The sequence below is a fragment of the Myripristis murdjan genome, chromosome 1, assembly GCF_902150065.1.
Source record: "Myripristis murdjan chromosome 1, fMyrMur1.1, whole genome shotgun sequence".
NCBI classification, from domain to species: domain Eukaryota; kingdom Metazoa; phylum Chordata; class Actinopteri; order Holocentriformes; family Holocentridae; genus Myripristis; species Myripristis murdjan.
In genome coordinates this window covers 15,954,210-15,971,752 of record NC_043980.1, presented here as the reverse complement: position 1 = coordinate 15,971,752, position 17,543 = coordinate 15,954,210, and the positions used below count along the sequence as shown (strand labels likewise).

Sequence of the window (17,543 nt, the reverse complement as noted above, 5' to 3'; positions counted from 1 at the left end):
ACTCCAATGTGCGCCTATGTAGTAAAAAGTCGCATTATAGAGACAATATTGAATACCCTATTATGGTCTGTCTATGACCTTAACGAAAAACATTATAATGGTCCTAGAGCCTGGAGCTTGTGAAGTTGTGGTGACCCAGTTATATATATGTACTAAAGAGACTCGTTTTGCTGTGTTATTTTGGCGAAATTAGGAAACGTATTACATTTATAAATTACAGTATTTTTCTTTCCCTCTACTTATAGTTTCTCAGGTTAATGTTGGGCCGGCTCCGAGCATCCTCTGTCTGGCATCACATCACAAATTATTATTATTATTATTTTTTACTTTGAAGTAAGCCCTCATAATCAGGGACGCTTCCCTCTCGGATAATGATGGTTTACCAGCCGCTCTGTCACATCCACCTGCCAGATTCAGCGAGGAAATGAGATGTGTCCCCAGCTACCACGGGTGGTCTGTTATATCAAGAAAACATTTGCTGGGCCTGGCACCTAGTGGACTTGACTGTTCGTACCTCATAGGGAGACATGACATCATTTAATATTTCATTATTTATATGATCAGCGAGCTGACACGAGGCCGGCTGTAATTTAAAAAGGGCTTTGACCCCACCTAGTGGTCGCTGTCGCCTCTGAAAACGTGTCTTTATTTTCTGCCTTGCTTAAATGTGTACAACATATCCAAGTTATGCTCACAAATTAAGACCACAACATTACCACGGTGTTACAATAAACATATACTTTTACTTTACAATGTATTTTTGTACAGGGTGTCATTTGCTGAAAAAAAAAAAAAAAAAAAATTACAAAGCAGACTTTAAATATTCTAATTTCCATTCCAACTACAGATGGACAGGAAAAATGTCCCTTTCAAACTGAAGCAAACATTCAAAATTAGCATTCGCAGGCATTCCTATTTAGTTACAATGCATGCTAGTTAGTCAGAAACACAACACCAGAGTCCAATTCAATACAAAGTTGATGTCAGTTTAGAGGAACGAGAAAACAAAAGGACCAGAACAAATAAATAAAAAACTGAGCTCTTAAATTCTGTACAAGACTTCTTAGAATATCAATGTACAAAACGTCACTTAAAAAACCTTTGTAGCTTAAATTGCTGTTACAAATACATTTCTTTAAGCATTTTTTTCTCTTTCATTACAATATTTGAACACTAATGCACAAACATGGTCACTTCAGTTTTTGAGGTCTGGTGGATGTGAAAACCAAATGTCAACTGTAGGGGTGGATCTCAGTAAGGTCAGAAAATTAGTGTTTTTCTGTTTTAAGAAAACACATTCAGTGAGATGTCTTGAATCTAAAGTTTCTAAATGCTACAGTATTCCCCTTCCTTTAAATTTAGTCAAAACCTGTTCCTCCACAATCTTGGCACTCCATGTTCAATTCATCTTAATGGACTGCTCTGTGACAGACTTAACAAGAAGCGATGCTCACTATTTTCCTTAAACCAAACCAGCACTTTCTGATCCAGTGGCTATTGTTGAGAGGATATGTACTATTATGCAGCTAACACCGAGGTCCCGTTTTATGCGGAATATATTTGAATCGTAGATGTCGTTTTGAAGTAAAAGCTTCATCTTGTGGCTGTCTGGGTCAACTCCACCGATTTCTCCACACCACACAGTGCCTCAGCTTGTGCCTTTCCAACTCAAGCACCTTAAGAGAATATACTGATGACAGTAATGCCTATCGGCATGGTAATGGCACTTTGAACTCTATTATCTTACATTGACAAATGCTACTTTGTCTTCTCACCTTTTTTTCTCTTTCTTTTTTCTTTTTTTTTTTTTTTAAATAATGGGTTAATATTTTCTCCCCACTTAGATCCAGCTTTTCTTCGCAGGCTGGTCTTGAAGTAGAAAAAAGAGCCCCTGACTACTCTTTGAGCAGCACTAGGCCAACAAATGGCCTGTTTTAGTATGCAGCCCTTCTCTCCCATGGGTTAAACCTGGGAGATGTTGGTCCAATTGGGGACTTCAAGTGCCAGAACTGAACACACAGCTGGACTGATCAAAGGTCTGTCTGATTTGACTGATCACAATTTATTGACAACAAATGAATCAAAGTCCAGGTCTTGAGGCAGAATTGAAATATCTTGTGGTCGCACTTTGTTTTGGAAAATCCGATGTTGATACTCAAGCTACCATCAGGCGACTACAATGAGTCACTGCAAACTCCATCCGCTGAAACTACAGTGTAATAAATATGCAAAGATATTCAGTGTGTGTGTGTTAGGGTTAATCGTAGAGTTAGGGCCAGGCTGAGGTCACGAGCAAGTAGACAAGTGTCACTTTGTTGAACATCAAGTTTTGCCACCTGCTAGTTGAGTAACAACATCAGACTATCCAAGTAAACTGTTGTTGATTTTGTGTTTTGAACTCCTCATCAAAATGAAGCGCCAGCTGGAGAATCAAAGACGCAGCTGGAGGTGGGGGGTCAGAGTGACTGTTCTTACTCAGTGGTGAGGAGCCTTTTTTTATTACGGAAGACAGAAGAGAGAGCTCAGAGTGTGTGTGTGTGTGTGTGTGTGTGTGTGTGTGTGTTTGTGTGTGTGGGGAGATATGTGTTGGGGGGAGTTCTCGGAGGTACTGGCGGTCGGCCTCAAGTGCCCTTGCCGAAGGTCCCGCTGTGCCGCTGGATGTGATGAGAGCCAAAACCAGAGGTGGCTGGGTGAAAGGCCGGCGACACTGCGCCATTCTCCTTCTCAGACTTCTGACACTGAGACAGTTCTTTCTGGCAGGGCTCCATGGTAACGGCCACACCCACGCCGCTCCGCCCCGATGTCATGCGCGTCACCTCCGCCCACGTGTCTGTCTCTGGGTCGTAACACTCCACACTGTCCAGGAAGGTGTTGCCATCATAACCTCCTGTAGACATATGATAGATGCTTTATTCTATGAAGACGGTCTTGTTAATGGTCTCTTTGAGGTTAAATACAGATTACAGAGCTGAACTGAATCAACCCAGTCGAATAATGAGCTTATAACAATACAGTCAGAGAAACAAGAGAAAGGTGCAAGATTGTGTGCTTTAAGTGCAATGAACTACTCTCATCATATAGCATTTGATATAGTGATGTCTTTAATTACTTGCAATAAAGTCAATCAATCACTGTGTACCAACTGGGTATTGCTGCTTTGTACTTACAGGTACTGAAGGTTTTGAAAGTAAACATCAGTGTGCCAGTATTGGAAGATATTTGCACTAATCAAAAGGCCTTTCAGCCAATCAAAAACAGAGATCAGAAGTGTGGTAGAGCTTTCCCAAATTTCCACTGATTAATTCAAATCACTGATACATTCTGCCAGCTGATTAACTTACTTGGTTCTGGTCCAGCTGCAAACTATGTGCAACTTTGGAGCTGATACTGTTTCTATAGCAACAGAAACCTCTCTGATTGCTGAGAACTTGCTACAGCTTGTGAGTAATGTTGAATTTTTATAATATACCTTACAGCTGATCGGTCAATATTATAGCTAAAAATCAAATTCCCTATGGGGAAAATGAGTGGGAATCTGATGTTTCAGCTGTATTGGCAAGCACTGATTAAACAGAGGGATCATTTAGTTCTGCAACCATACTGATCTCCTATAAATAAATAACTGAATACATAATATATTGGTTTTGTGTCGGGTAGTTACTGGCTACACAATGCAAGTTCATTCACAAGGTCGCTGAACTACATATTATTAGGAATCCCCATGTAATGGGGCCACATATTTTTTTGGATGATTTTTTTTTCTTCGTAATAACAGGTGAGTGCTGAGTGCCAACAAGTGCTGATTAATATTTGAGACCATTTAACCTTGTAATCATTGCAAAGTTCTTTGAACACAGGAGAAAATAGGTGTTTACTCTCTGGAAATCGTAACAGCAGGTGCTGGTTAAATCACAGGGCTCTTTACTGAGTAAATACCATGTCAGGCAGGTGCTACATCAGTAATATATATATATAACGTGAGATTATTAGATTGGCGTGAGATGTGTAAACGTGTCAGTGTATGAGCCTAGAATTACCTTACAATCCTCAGTCAATGCATTGCTCTTCATAATAAAAGGTATAGCACCTTTGCATTACAAAAGAAAGAAAGCAATGGCCATGCTCCACAAGTTTTTTTTTTTTTTTTTTTTTTTTTTTGCACAATCCAGCTTCTCACCCAGCACATAAATGCGTCCATGGTGCGTGGTGACACCCAGAGCGCTGCGTCGGTGCTTCATGGAGGCAGCAAAGCTCCACGTGTCCGTCTCCACATCGTAGCGCTCCACTGTGTTCAGCTGGTTGGTGCCGTCATAGCCGCCCATCACATAGATGCGGTTCCCCAGAGCGCACACACCTGGAAGGAGATGAGAGGGTCACTTAGCTTGCATTTTCTGGACACAGGCAAACAGTGGCAAATCCTCCAAGAATAGCAAATGTCAATGTTTGAAAAGAAAAAAAAGACATGAGAAAGTCTTTTAAATATTTGCACTGTTTTCACTATTGTTACATGTGCCTGGTCATTTAGAGATGTTCAGAAGAAGGTAGGGGACGTGCGAAGCTTGCAATGTCTTGATTATCTATAAAATCAATGCCATGATACACATTTATTAAACTGTTACAGGACTATTATAAAAAAAAAAAAAGGGCTATTCTACGCCACTGCCACTGTGGTTACAAAAATTACAAATACTACCAAGGTAGTGCAAATACTACCTTGACATGAGCATTTTCTTATCTTATATGCTCATGCTGCTACTGTAAAAACAGCTTAGGAATCTTTTTTGTTTGTCTTGTCTTAACTTGTATTTGACAGAGCATTTACACACTTATGAGCCGTCTGCTGTCTAATTTTCATGACCCCAAGGCTTACAAATTCCCACATTTTTAAATTTTTTTTATTTTTTTTTTTATTTTTAAACGTTATCAAAAATGGCTTTCAATGTGAAAATAAATGCATGAAACTTAACTTCTGAAAAAGTTAACGTTTTTGGGTTAAAAAAGTTTTCATCTGACAGCAGTTCTCTACTTCCTCACCTGCTCCGGAGCGGACAGTGTTCATGGCAGCCACGGTCTTCCACTCGTCCTTCTCGGGGTTGTAGCACTCAGAGGAGCTGAGCCGGTGGGTCCCGTCAAATCCTCCCACGGCATAAAGCAGCCGATTGATGACGGCCACCCCCACGCCGATACGCCGCGTCAACATGGGCGCTACCAGCTGCCACTGGTCCCTCTCTGGATCATACCTGCACAGCGGAGCCAACACAAATCCATTAAAAGTCTATTTTCAAAATGCATAGTCTGCTGAAGCACCACAATCTATTTTTATTCTGAAATGTTAGACGGATGTTCTGGTAGTTTAAGCACCTGCCCTTTCTATGGACAGATTTGTTTGCCGGGTTAATATTTGTTATTTGTCACTGCCAGCAGTCTGCGTCACAGCTGAGGGGCAGAAATGATATAAAAACTCACTGCTTATATGAATTTTTCAGTAGTGAATTCTCAATAGACTATTAATGTAATGTGTTATGCTACAGACACTTTGACAGATTAAGACTTTTGACAATTTTGCTGGTCCAGTCAACATGCGTTATTTGTTACTGGCCCCTCTCTTGGCCTGAATCATGCCTGTGGAGCAGGACAAATGCATTAAACACTTGTTGGTGGGACATGTTGATGGGTTGGGCGTTTAACACTTCCTACAGCCCGTTTTATTGCCCATTAAAACTGATGTTGCTGCTGGCGGGCGGTCTAGCCCACAACTGCCAAGACACAGCCAAACAAACAAAAATGCACCTTTAAGATGATGGATTACTAATAAGCAGGGTGTCTTAAAAAGCTGCATTTTTTTTCAGTGGAACTGTATAATATTAACCTTTAAAGAGGGTGGGCAGTTTAGTGTAATTTTTTTCTTACAAGTAGACAAGTGGAGTGGACGTGATGAATGACTCTTATGAAACCTTTTCCTGCTCAATTTTTAGCCTTTATCTCACGTAGTGTTCAGATTTACAACACACACACACACACACACACACACACACACACACGAGTTCCTCACAGCTGCCTTTTCTGAGCTAAAAATAAATTACAGGAAGTGGAACAAATGTTAGGCAAACCAATTTATTTCCAAGGGGGATTGATAGAGGAAATTACCTTATCCCTGCACTCTGGGCAGTAAATGACCAAACATAATAAACAGACCAGAGCATTAGCTGGTATTGCAAATTACTTCTGCTGCCTGCAGTCAGACATCTCAATTGCCTGTTAATAAACTGATCCAAACTTCCTATTCATAGCAATTCTATTTTATCAAAATGTTCAATTTATTGTAATTTATTTGGCATTAAAAAAATCCTGGCACAAACCAAATCCCACACACAACACACTCAAAGCAGGCGTAACAGTTGCTTATTAAATGGCCTGATCACTTACCTTTCCACGCTGTTGTGATGAATACAACCATGTGACCCGCCCACTGCATAGATCATGCCATCAATGACACCAACTCCGATTCGGTTCCTTGGCACACTCATTGGTGCACAGGGCAGCCAGCAATTGTTCATAGGATTGTAGCAGTCCAACGTATTCGAGTCCATGTTGCCATCAGGAGCGTTGTTTCTTCCCCCAACTGCATAGAAAAGTCCACTGATCACACAGGCTGCCAGGCCACTGCGGGGCACCTGGAGGTCGGCTAGCCTCAGCCAGGCTCCTGTACAGGGGTTATACGCCTCCAGGTAGCTGAGGGACTGACGAAAATAGCCCCCTGCCGTGTAGATGAGCTGTGGCACCTTGGGAGTTCGGCAGGAGTTGACTTTGGTGGGCTTGTGGAGGGTGAGGTCTTGGAAGATCTGGGCTAGGTAGTCTTTACATTGGGGATCCCACTCCAGAGACTGGAGCTGAGCCTGCAGGAAGTTGGGGGTGAGGGAATGGCAGCGCACAGCCTGGAGTAACGCCTGGACGTACGGTCGCCGGTTCTCCCTGTCGTAGCGCACCCAGGCCACACAAGCCTGGAAGACCTCGGACTCGCAGCGCACATTGAGCTCATCGCGGCTGATGAGCGTCACCAGCTGGCAGTGCGACAGGTTGAAGAACTCCTCCTGCGTCGCCACCTGGGAGCAGGAGGGAGAATGGAAACCTTTCATAAAATTTTTGAGGACAAATATACTGTGCTCACTTTCAATTAAACTAAAGAATCCAAAGAAATGTCTACTCGAGTGTCTAAAAGTTATGAAAACAACTGGAATATAACGATAACATTGGATATGCCAGAGGGGAGGAGACTTTGTACAATACAAACTTTTTAGTAAAAACAAGTGTTGCCTCTTTGGAAAAAGTCAAAGAACTAACCATGGTACATTTGATCAAATAAAGACTGCAAATGAGTCAAAACAATAACAGCTGGAAACATGCAGGCAAACCCTTTTCAAAAAGAAACCATGCCTTGGTGTGACTCATTGGGTCAAATTTCAATTTTATTTTTAAGACGATACTGAATACCCAGAGGAACTGATTTCATGCCTTTGAAGCAACTATTAGTAATGTTTAAAAAAAAAACAAAAAACAAAAAAAATAAAAAGGAAAATGCTTGGACCTGAACAAGTCCAAGGTGAGGTATTTGGCACTCATGAGGATCATGACATAGTCTACAAAAATGCCCTCTATCGATTTGCATTCAGGTTAGCTCTTTCAATAAAAGTTGATATTGGGAGGCCATAAGTTATTCATCCCGGGAAATATAACTCATGTTGATAAATGAATGTGTGTGGTTTATTTGAGCTTTTCTTCTACTGATCCATGGAGAGAATTCACACGACGTGACTGACACTGAAGGTGAGCATGCTCTGAGCACAGGTTAACTCATAAATGTTACCACCACACTACTCATACCATGACTCACAGCACACACACTTGACTGCCACCACACAAAACCACCGCAGTGAAAAAGTAGGCCTACAGAAACTGCAGTGGAACAAGTGAAACCGTACTCACTTACACCACAGCACCCAGAGACATAGGTTCCTGGGGGCAATAATGACTTAAAACAGTCAAGCTCTGTTTCGTTTTTCAGTTAGGAGCTGGTACTGTACAGATGAATTTCTCTTGAATTTGTGGCTCCCTTTACAGTGAAACTAAAACATGGGTTCGGCCTGATCCTATCTGATTTTAGACTAGGTGGCCAATACTGAATCTGCTGAGACTCTTATCTATTGAATAAGCATGTCAATGTCCTCAAAAAGAAGTAGGTGAAACCAATGTATTGATACAACAGGGAGAACAGCATGTATCCCGGGCTGATGGCTCTTGAACTCACATATAGGGTAACAGTGTGGCAAAGCAATGAATGCAATGAATGGCGTCATCAAATCTCATAAATACGTCATTTCCCTGTCCAAGTTCCTGGGCAGAATGAATGGCTCATACTTTCATTTTCACCTGCCACTTCTGTGCATCACAACTAACTAACTGGGAAGGTGGTGTTCTTGACTATTGCTCTTTCAATACCACCATAATTAACTTCTGTATTGTCTGATCCATAACCACACCTTTCGTTTGTGGTCTTGAAATAAATAAAAAAAATAAAATAAAATTTATTTGAATAGATTACAATCAAGCCCAGGAGCTTAGTATAACTCTGATTAACACATTTTCTTTTTTATTGTTGACTAACCTACTGATTTTTTTTTTTTATGTTTTATTAATAATTAATTCATTATTTCATCTACAGTGTGGAAATAAGGCCAAATCCTCATAGAAAGTCAGCAGGGCCAAAAGTGTGTATTCATCCTGCTTCCTCATTCTTTCCAGCAACCAAGAAACACAATATGCAAGGAGAAAAGTAAGCAAATTCTTATATCTTAGTGATAACAGTGAAGGTGTAATCAGGAAAGGTCTGGCATTTTTGTTTGATAAATGATTTTTCAGGTTTTTTTAATACTTTATTTTCCCTTTATTTGTCTCCTGATTGTGCATGTCTCTCATTCCTTCCATCTATTTAATAATGAAGAAGGGGAATAAAACAACCTTTACCTGGCTAAAGTTCATGTAGATGTATTCACGGGCCTTCTGGTGGAGCTCTGTGCAGCCAATTTGCTCAGCAAAGTTGGCGATGCCAATGGCGTTGCTGGGGTCGAGCTGTTGGACCAGGAAATCACAGCAGGCCTTGACCACACTGTCAATCTGGTACATGACTGCGCCATTCATCACATGGATCACACACTTCTCCCCTACAGAGATACTGGCTGTGTAGGCAAACTCTATCAGTCTGTCCATAACCTGAATGAGAGATGGCGGGGAGGAGAGGGTAGAAACCAGGGATCAAAGGTAAGAGGGATCAAAATGATGGGTTGTAGGAGAGGGAGTGGTGGATAGATGAGAGGAAGAGGATGGGACAAGATGGGACAAAAAAAGGAACATTAATGTGGAGCAGAGCAAAAAGGAAGAAGAAAATGAAAGGCCAACAAAGCAGCAACAGATCAGGAGAGGATAGCCATAAAGAGGAGAAATGTGGCAGGGTTCAAGAGAAAGAACAACAGGTTAATTAAACCTGATTACATTTTTACATTACAGCTGTTTGACCAGACATTTTTCCACATAATCCGGTGCACAAATGAGGAAAAAAAGCTGTAAAAGCTGTGGCACAGACCCAAGTTGCCTCTGTATAACAGTGAGCGAGGTTTCTCAGTGGCAGCAGTGTTGTAATCACATGATCTTTATTGAATGTACATGGCTGAGACACGCTTTTGACACTTCATCTATCAGCGAGTCTCCTATGCAGGGGACAGGCACACTGGCATCTCTTAAGCTAACAAGTAGCAGGCTGATAACTGAATGCGTGCGTGTCTGCATGCGCTTGGCAAACACCCCGTCTATCTGAGAAAACACATGCTGCACTACTCAAAAATATGTGATTATTAAGGTCAAACTGACTGTACACAACCTGGTTTTATCATCTGTGATAAAGCTATTATTTTCAAGGCTTTACCTTCGTCAATTTCACAACCGGGAGTAGAATCTCACACTGAAAAGTTCATATTGTATGAAATGCACTGTCACCGTAATATATTTTAACTTTAATGAACCACACACATCATTTTGAATTCTAAAGTATAACATGTCATTGGCAAATTAACTAATAATACATTACTCTATAATTACTAGAGCCCAACCAATACTGGATTTTTGGGACAGACACTAATATTCATATTGAGGACTAAAAAACATATGAAACAACATAATGGCTATTTCTTTTATACACACATTAGTAGCAAGCAATCATCAATTTATTAATCAAATATTTGCATTCATGGTAAGTACTGGAGGCTTGATACTTTACAGCTGACCAATAAACTTGATAACTTCTTAACGGTCCCCGCCACCATCTGCTCAGCTGTGCGAGCCCTGCCAACTCACATGCTCACAAGCTACTGCAAACAAAGGAGCCTGATGGACAAATTAATGGCAACACGGTTTTTAAAATTAGGCTTTTTACTAGGGCTGTTCCCACGTAAGGATTTCTTTGATTGATGAAATCCTCTTTTTTGCCATAGTGCACCTTTAATTAATAGTTCTGATATGCAACACAGGCAAAATCTTGTTCAAGTAACTCAAATCATAACAAAAAACATATAAGCCTTTCACACTGAGCTAATATATCTATCTATTCGCATTTTCTTCTCCCCAACTCATTAATCAACTGGTAGCCCAAAAGGGATCAGCCCTATTTTTTGGTACTGTTTTTTTTTTTTTTTTTGCACATCACTGAACATATACACTGAAATAATATAGCTGTGATAAACAAATATCAGCTGGTCAATACATTGTTAGGGCTCTAATAATTAACATTTAGGAAACCTTAGTCAATGTAATTGGTAGGCTCTAACCCACATCAGTGCTTATTTGCCATAAATCCTGCTGCTTCCTGTCACAAAGAAGATATCACTGATGTGCAGAGGTGGCAAAAGTACTGACATTCTGTACTTAAGTAGAAGTAAAGATACCTGTGTGAGAAAAGACTCTGGTAAAAGTAGAAGTACCAATTCAACTTCTTTACTCAAGTAAAAGTAAGAAAGTACAGGCTCTGAAATGTACTTAAGTACAAAAGCAAAAAGTAAAAATGAATTTTTTACCATTAATGATACATATACCTTTTTGATAACTTTTTGACGAAAAAAAAGTTCAGGGCACACAAAACAGGAACTTTTCCTCTTTTATTAACAACCTGCAAAGTGCTGGTACAGAGAGAATAAAAATCACTCAACAGTCTAGTTTTGCTGCCAGCCCAGTTTCACACAATATCAAGACTGAACTGACCAGAGGTCTTGAATGAGTACCTTGATAATAGCTTTGGTACTCTCAACACTATACCTAACGTATATGACTTTTAACATTTTTTTTTCTTGCTTCTCCGACTCTGTTTTGTTGTTGGCTAAAGTTGTCTTCCCTGGCAACTGTCTTCCTCCATGTCTCCAGATTTCTCTTTATGGTTTTCTTTTTCTTAACTGCTATCACGCCCCGCGCCCTCTCTCCCTTTCCCTCTCTGTGCAGGGTTTCCTCCAGGATTTTTTGAAACTGTGGGGGAGGGCTTCAGCGTTAATGTTAATAATTTTTTACCATGGATCTTTTGTAGCCCAGAGGAGATATGTTGCTCAAACACTTGGTATGTAGTGTTGGTGTATGTTTATGAGTTGTAGAACATAATAAATTATTTTGAAGGAGTAGATGTTTACCAGTAAGCTTGACTCCAATAATTTAACAATATGTTAAATTATTATTTGTTTTAATAATGTAAATTACTTATCAAACAGACCTAACTATTCAACTACCAATGAATGAGCAGGAGTATGCATGTGATAACATAGATTGAAAAATTAGCTGAAGAGATACCTCTTCTCTGAATAGACAAGCTAAGCCAGTGTGCTGCTGTTAGCCAGTGAAACTAGAGCGGAGTGGCACCTCTTCGCTTTGTTACACAATCTATGTCGATGCGCTGCTGTAGCCTCGAAACTTTCTCTGCCTTTTGGACTCGTACGGGGCCGGTGCAGGTGTTGTAAAGTTTTTTCTTGGTGGTAACGAGCCCGCCCGCCCCCACCAAAAAGAGAGAGAGAGGGAGAGAGAAGTAACGAGCCTGTTTTGACAATGTAAGGAGTAAAAAGTACAGATAGTTGTGTTCAAATGTAGGGAGTAAAAGTAAAAAGTCGGAAGAAAATTAAATACTCAAGTAAAGTACAGATACCTGAAAAATCTACTTAAGTACGGTAACGAAGTATTTGTACTTCGTTACTTCCCACCTCTGCTGATGTGAGAATCCGCCTGCTTTAGTTGGGTTTGTGCTAAAAAAAAAAAAAAAAAAAAAAAAAATTGGCAGCCCTCCTCCTATTGTGTGCAGTAAAGCAATTATGTCCCTTAGTGCCATAAAGCATTCCAGGCTAAAATTGGACTCACCCGAGGGTGGATCCCCTCGATGGGCACCACCTCCATGCCGCACTCCTTCAGGCCGTTGGTGAACATGGCCCTGAAGACCGGGGAGGAAGAGGCCAGAACCACCTTATGAGCCACAAAGTCCACCGCCTCCAGGTCGTTGTAGCGCACACGCAGCGTCACGTCGCACAGCTGCCGCTCCAGGCGCAGCTCGTTCATGATGGCGAAGGCGGCCGCCGTGTGGCTCTCTAGTGTGTAGCTGAAGACGCGGTGGCCGTTGCGTGTGGACGGCGTCACCAGCGCTTTGCATTCTGTCAGGCACTCTGTCATTTCCTACCCGTTCTCCTCCTCCTTCACCTCCTACTCAAGAACAGCGGGCGGTGTTATGGGACATCCTCGCTCCACCGAAGAGCATGAGCAAAATAAGGGAAAGATGGAACCGACGAACTTGGAGGGGGTTTTGCAGAAGCTTCAGGGTTTCTACAGGGTATACCCGATTCTTGTTTTAGTAAAACAGTGCAAGTTTAAGACTAGTTTACGGATATGAGGATATCCCTTGTCTTCTTAGTCATCAAACCCAGCCATGTTTATCAGTAAGGAGCTACAAGAGTCTTCTCTGCCAACTGCCAGTCATGGCTGTTTGTACTGCAGTTTGGTGCAGGTTCCAGTGTGATTTACTGCATCAATAATATGTTCAGTTGTGGATTCCTCTGGCTCTGTCTGAAGGTTAACTTTGATTTTACTATAATTCACAGGAGAAATGAGACAAAAGGTTTTATGGCGGGCAGAATTAAGCGGTACAACACCACCACCCAAAAAAAAAAAAAAAACCCCACCAAGAAATCCTTCTTTCCTTTCTGTTTTAGTTCAACTGTTTGTGTTGGCAACACAAGTGATTTTTTTTCTTTCTGGAGGAGGATGTCGACACTCGCCAATGAATCTGTTGATCAGTCTAAACAAACAGGGGAGCCTATTGCAACATCTGTCTTTTGTCTAACTGGTCATGTTTTTAGAAGTTCATGTCTTGTTTCCAAATTTTCTGACTGGCCCTCTTCAACAAAACAACTCAATAAAAATCTACACAAATACAAAAATATAGATATGTGGAGGTGACCATTTACGCCTGTGAGGATAAACACTAGGTAGCTCAGTTTTGCATATCGATTTCCTGCTGCTCTAGAGAAGGATAAAAGATCATGTCTGATTTACAACTACATTTTAACAGAGGTAATAATTAAAGCTCCCCTCACAGGGCTACACTTCTGCTGAGGGCTGCAGAGTCGGATATTGTGGATGAGGCCGTGTAAGCCTTGTCAACTCTGTAGGAGGAAAAAAAAGAGGGTCTAGTGCCAAAAGTGTCATAAGTGTAACTTGGAGCTCTCGGGAATGAGGGGGTGTTCAGTGGCTTCCTCTGAAGAGGCCTTCCTCGAGGTTGCCCTGCTAAGGAATCTGTTTGCACCGCTGTGTTTACTGGGAAGCCGCTGGCTCAGCTGACAACTGGAGAGAAAGAGAGCAAGAGAGAGAGACAGACTTGTATTTACACACTGTGGTCAGACATTCTTTTATTTATCCCTCATACTGCTACATCTACCCATGCCATTCGTGTGTAAGCTACTACTCTACGTATTCTGTGCTGTTTTTTGTTTTTTAAACCACAGCTGCTGTTTATCTAAATCTGTGACATTTATATTCACGTGACTGCTGACTGCTGAGAGATATGATCTAATGCAACTCAAATGACAACTTATAAGGAAAGAAGGGTGCCTCGGCTAAAGAGGCTCTGCAGCAAACGTTTTCATCTAGGCAGAGATGCTGCATTCTTGTTCATTGAGCTGTTCACACCCATGGTCTATCCTTCCTGGTACAGTGCAGTGGGGTCAAGGTTTCCTCCTAGTCATGGTGAACAGGCTCTTGGTCATCGTGACTCACTTGCAGTAAGAGACTTTTTAAATTGTGTGTTTTTTGATAGGAAGATTCAATCTCCCATTGCATAACATATAGAAGTTAATGAAATTCTTGCTGAATCCAAGTCTAAACCAAATCTCTTACTTCTGTACTACTATTAGCACAAATAGAGACACATGGGGTTCATGTGAACGCAGGGTGTGTGAGTGTGTGTGTAGGGGATAGTAGGGTAATGACGTCCACCATGAAAGAAGACGGAGTGACTTATATTAGGCCCGAATCCAGCTGGCCAGTGTGACTTGAGTGTTTTTGCCCTGTCCTGTGACCAATCCAGCTGGGGGGATGAAATGGAAGGAATGGCATGTGCTAGAGCTAAAGAAATCCATCATACTCTCCCGCTGACACTCTCTAATAGTAACACATGTACACACAAGCGCTCACCAGTTCTGCCACCATAGCCATAAACCACATAATCGACTTAGTCAAGACCTTTTGTTTCGCTCAGCATCACAGAATACTTTTAATTTCAATATTTCAGTATGTGGCTATGCTGAATGAATTCCTTCCCAACAAACTCTTATTTTTTTGGAGGGAATGTGCAGACTTGGGTCGTGAGAAAAGGACACTTGCTCTTTTTCCTCAGACAACCTACCTCCCTCCACGGTATGAATGAATTGCCATGAACAATGACAAGAGAACAGTCACCCATCTGTCTTGCCTTCTCTGATCAGGAGGAGTCAGAGTTACTCAGCACCAACACAGCTGTGGATCTTCAGGATTATATAACAAAGCACCTGAAGCCGTGCACACACAGTAATCATTACCTGAAGCAGCGATAAGGGAATACAGTGCACAGGCCAGGTTATATGGCCTTGTTGGTTCCCATTCTGCAGAACTAAGTAGGTCATTGTGTCCTACATTTCAATCAGTAGAGGTGAAGTGAAACTAAATATTTATGATGATGTCTGGAACTTTCTTGCGATAGAGACGGTGAAGATAGGGATTCTCGTGGCTATGAACTGAACTGTGATTCCTATTTCTCGGCGAGGCTTCTGTCCACTAGATTTCTTGGTAAAATAGTTGCACGGCAGAACATGTTGCTCAATTCTATCTCTCGTTTTCTCTCTGAGATGCACTTAGAAATTGCTCACTGACAGACAGGCTGTGAGAGGTTATGGGTCAAAGTTTTGTCAGCGAACAAACACCGATACAGTTTCAGGTAAGACATGAACATCCTTTATTTGCTCTAGAACTAGTTTCAAATGAGCAGTCTAGCCTGGATGTTTATATGGCTTTCAGCGCTGGTCAAACAGATAATATGACTTCTGCGCAGCACCATATGGTTAAAAAACATACTGTAATTATTATGACAGATATTGCAGTTGTGATCATTTTTGCATCATAATTTTCATTTCAACTGAAAAAAATAGCAAAAGGAGGAGGATGTGATTTTTGCTGGGGTCTGCACCAAACCAGGAGAATATGATTTGTAGGGTATACAGTCACATTTAAGCTTTATCTAAAAATTGCAGCTCCTATGATATGGATATTGCATTTATACATATGGCGATTTTGATAAATTGTGCAGCCCTGCATCTGTGTAAGAAACCCTAAATGAGAAAATATTTGACTTTATATGGACTTAAATCACCTGTGTAATTTCACTGTCAAAGCTTCACCAACTAACTTACCAACAACACAGACATCCCTACACATCTCGCTTATTTATAGGGGAATGGAGCAATTGTTTAGTTGATCTATTGCTCCTCCATTGAGGACGCCCTGGAGCCCCTCAAAGGACCCCTGGAGGACCCCGGACCTCACTTGGAAACCACTGTTCCAGCCTGCAATCCTTGGATGCGATTCAGCAGAACTTGCACAATAGCTAAGTTAACTGCACCGAGCCAAACTTTCAAGTGTTTTCTAACAGCTGAGTGAAAGCCTTGCAGCTCGCATTGGACAGCAGCAGCGACCGAGAACTTTGACACTGAAAGAAGGCAGGCGACCAAGATTGAGCCCGAGCAAAACAAATACTGTGAGCGTTTAACATGTTTCATAGACATTTGGCAGAGAGCTTTCATCAGTGACTCATCCTGAACTCTAAAACGAGCAAACTGTGGAACTGGATGTACCAAAACATGACCCAGAAGTGAAGGCAGCCCTAATATATCACCAGATAGAAAGGGATTTCCGCGCAATCTACCCAACATTAACTAAGGCTTTCAGACAAAGGACCTTTTTACACCTCGAATCAAATCACTAGCGCTGACAAATTCTGCGCTTGTTTTGGTCAAAATAATCCAGAGCTGGGGCATGCACCGAAATAATGGTGACACAAGCGAACCAGTCTCGATCAAAGTCTGTGATTTACGACGAGAGTGAACTCAATTTATCCCCCATCGACACCGGAGACCCGCGGAATAATAAGTTTAACGTTTCGGAAATAGAGCTGACAGCAAAATAGCCTCATAATAATAACAGACAGTAGCGTAATGGCTCGGAGTCGTTCCGCGCACAAAAATGCAACCAAAGCGACATCTAAATGTATTATTACTCGTAAACACCGCCTCGCTTTGGAACGACCAACACGTCCGTAAACACAAATCAACCTTTACGTCTTAAATTTGTACAAAAAGAAACTCACATTCAATTCCTCCTTCGCCGTCTGCCGAGCTGTGCGCCACATATGAACGGGGGGGAAAGCTGTAACTCACCATGACTAAGCATTGTACCGGCCTCCTCTCGCCTTCACAATAAGAGTCTGCCCCCGCAACACAGGACCTGCCTCCGTTGACACGTACAGGCGCGGCGCTATGTCCGCAGGCAGAGCGCTTTTATTGCGAAGGAGTTCTCAGAATAAAGGAAAAGAAAGGCCAGTTCTTGGCAAGGTGCCTGAAACTGTAGCTTTAACGTCAATCAAATCTGTTAAAAATAAGACCTGCCTGACCAACATGACAAACATGACATGGCTAGACTGGAGCTACTTTATAATAAGTTGTGTAGGATGTTTCGATGTGCAAAGCTCAATCTCAGAGGGTTACACAAGGAAAATGCATCAAGCAGAACAAGTGACATCATTTAAAGAGCGGCAGTGTCAACAAGCAATGTTGAAATCCAAACAATAAACTGCAACTCATGAAGGCTATTTTTTTCATATCTTATAATAATATGTTATAAACAAGGATGATTCAATACAAGAGAAAAAGAAATATAATTTCCCATCACTA

The 17,543-nt window shown here is 41.4% G+C and overlaps 1 protein-coding gene across 1 annotated transcript; it reads right to left on the bottom strand.

Annotated features, from left to right (window-relative positions):
• Window positions 1-880: 880 nt before the first annotated feature.
• keap1b (kelch-like ECH-associated protein 1b) lies at window positions 881-17,053 on the bottom strand. Its single transcript, XM_030053601.1, has 7 exons — window positions 16,961-17,053; window positions 12,436-13,908; window positions 9,022-9,267; window positions 6,427-7,103; window positions 5,035-5,240; window positions 4,178-4,354; window positions 881-2,887 (listed from the first exon to the last, which is right to left on the bottom strand). The coding sequence occupies exons 2-7, from the start codon at window positions 12,739-12,741 to the stop codon at window positions 2,622-2,624; spliced, it is 1,878 nt and encodes a 625-aa protein (XP_029909461.1). The 5' UTR covers window positions 12,742-13,908; window positions 16,961-17,053; the 3' UTR covers window positions 881-2,621.
• Window positions 17,054-17,543: the final 490 nt, after the last annotated feature.

Excerpts from the sequence above, each read along its gene's own strand:
- keap1b (XM_030053601.1), bottom strand. The coding sequence starts at position 12,741 with ATGACAGAGTGCCTGACAGAATGCAAAGCGCTGGTGACGCCGTCCACA. Across the intron at positions 9,268-12,435 it reads TCGAGGGGATCCACCCTCGG|GTTATGGACAGACTGATAGA; the intron begins GTGAGTCCAATT and ends TCTCTCATTCAG. Across the intron at positions 5,241-6,426 it reads CATCACAACAGCGTGGAAAG|GTATGATCCAGAGAGGGACC; the intron begins GTAAGTGATCAG and ends TCCGCTGTGCAG.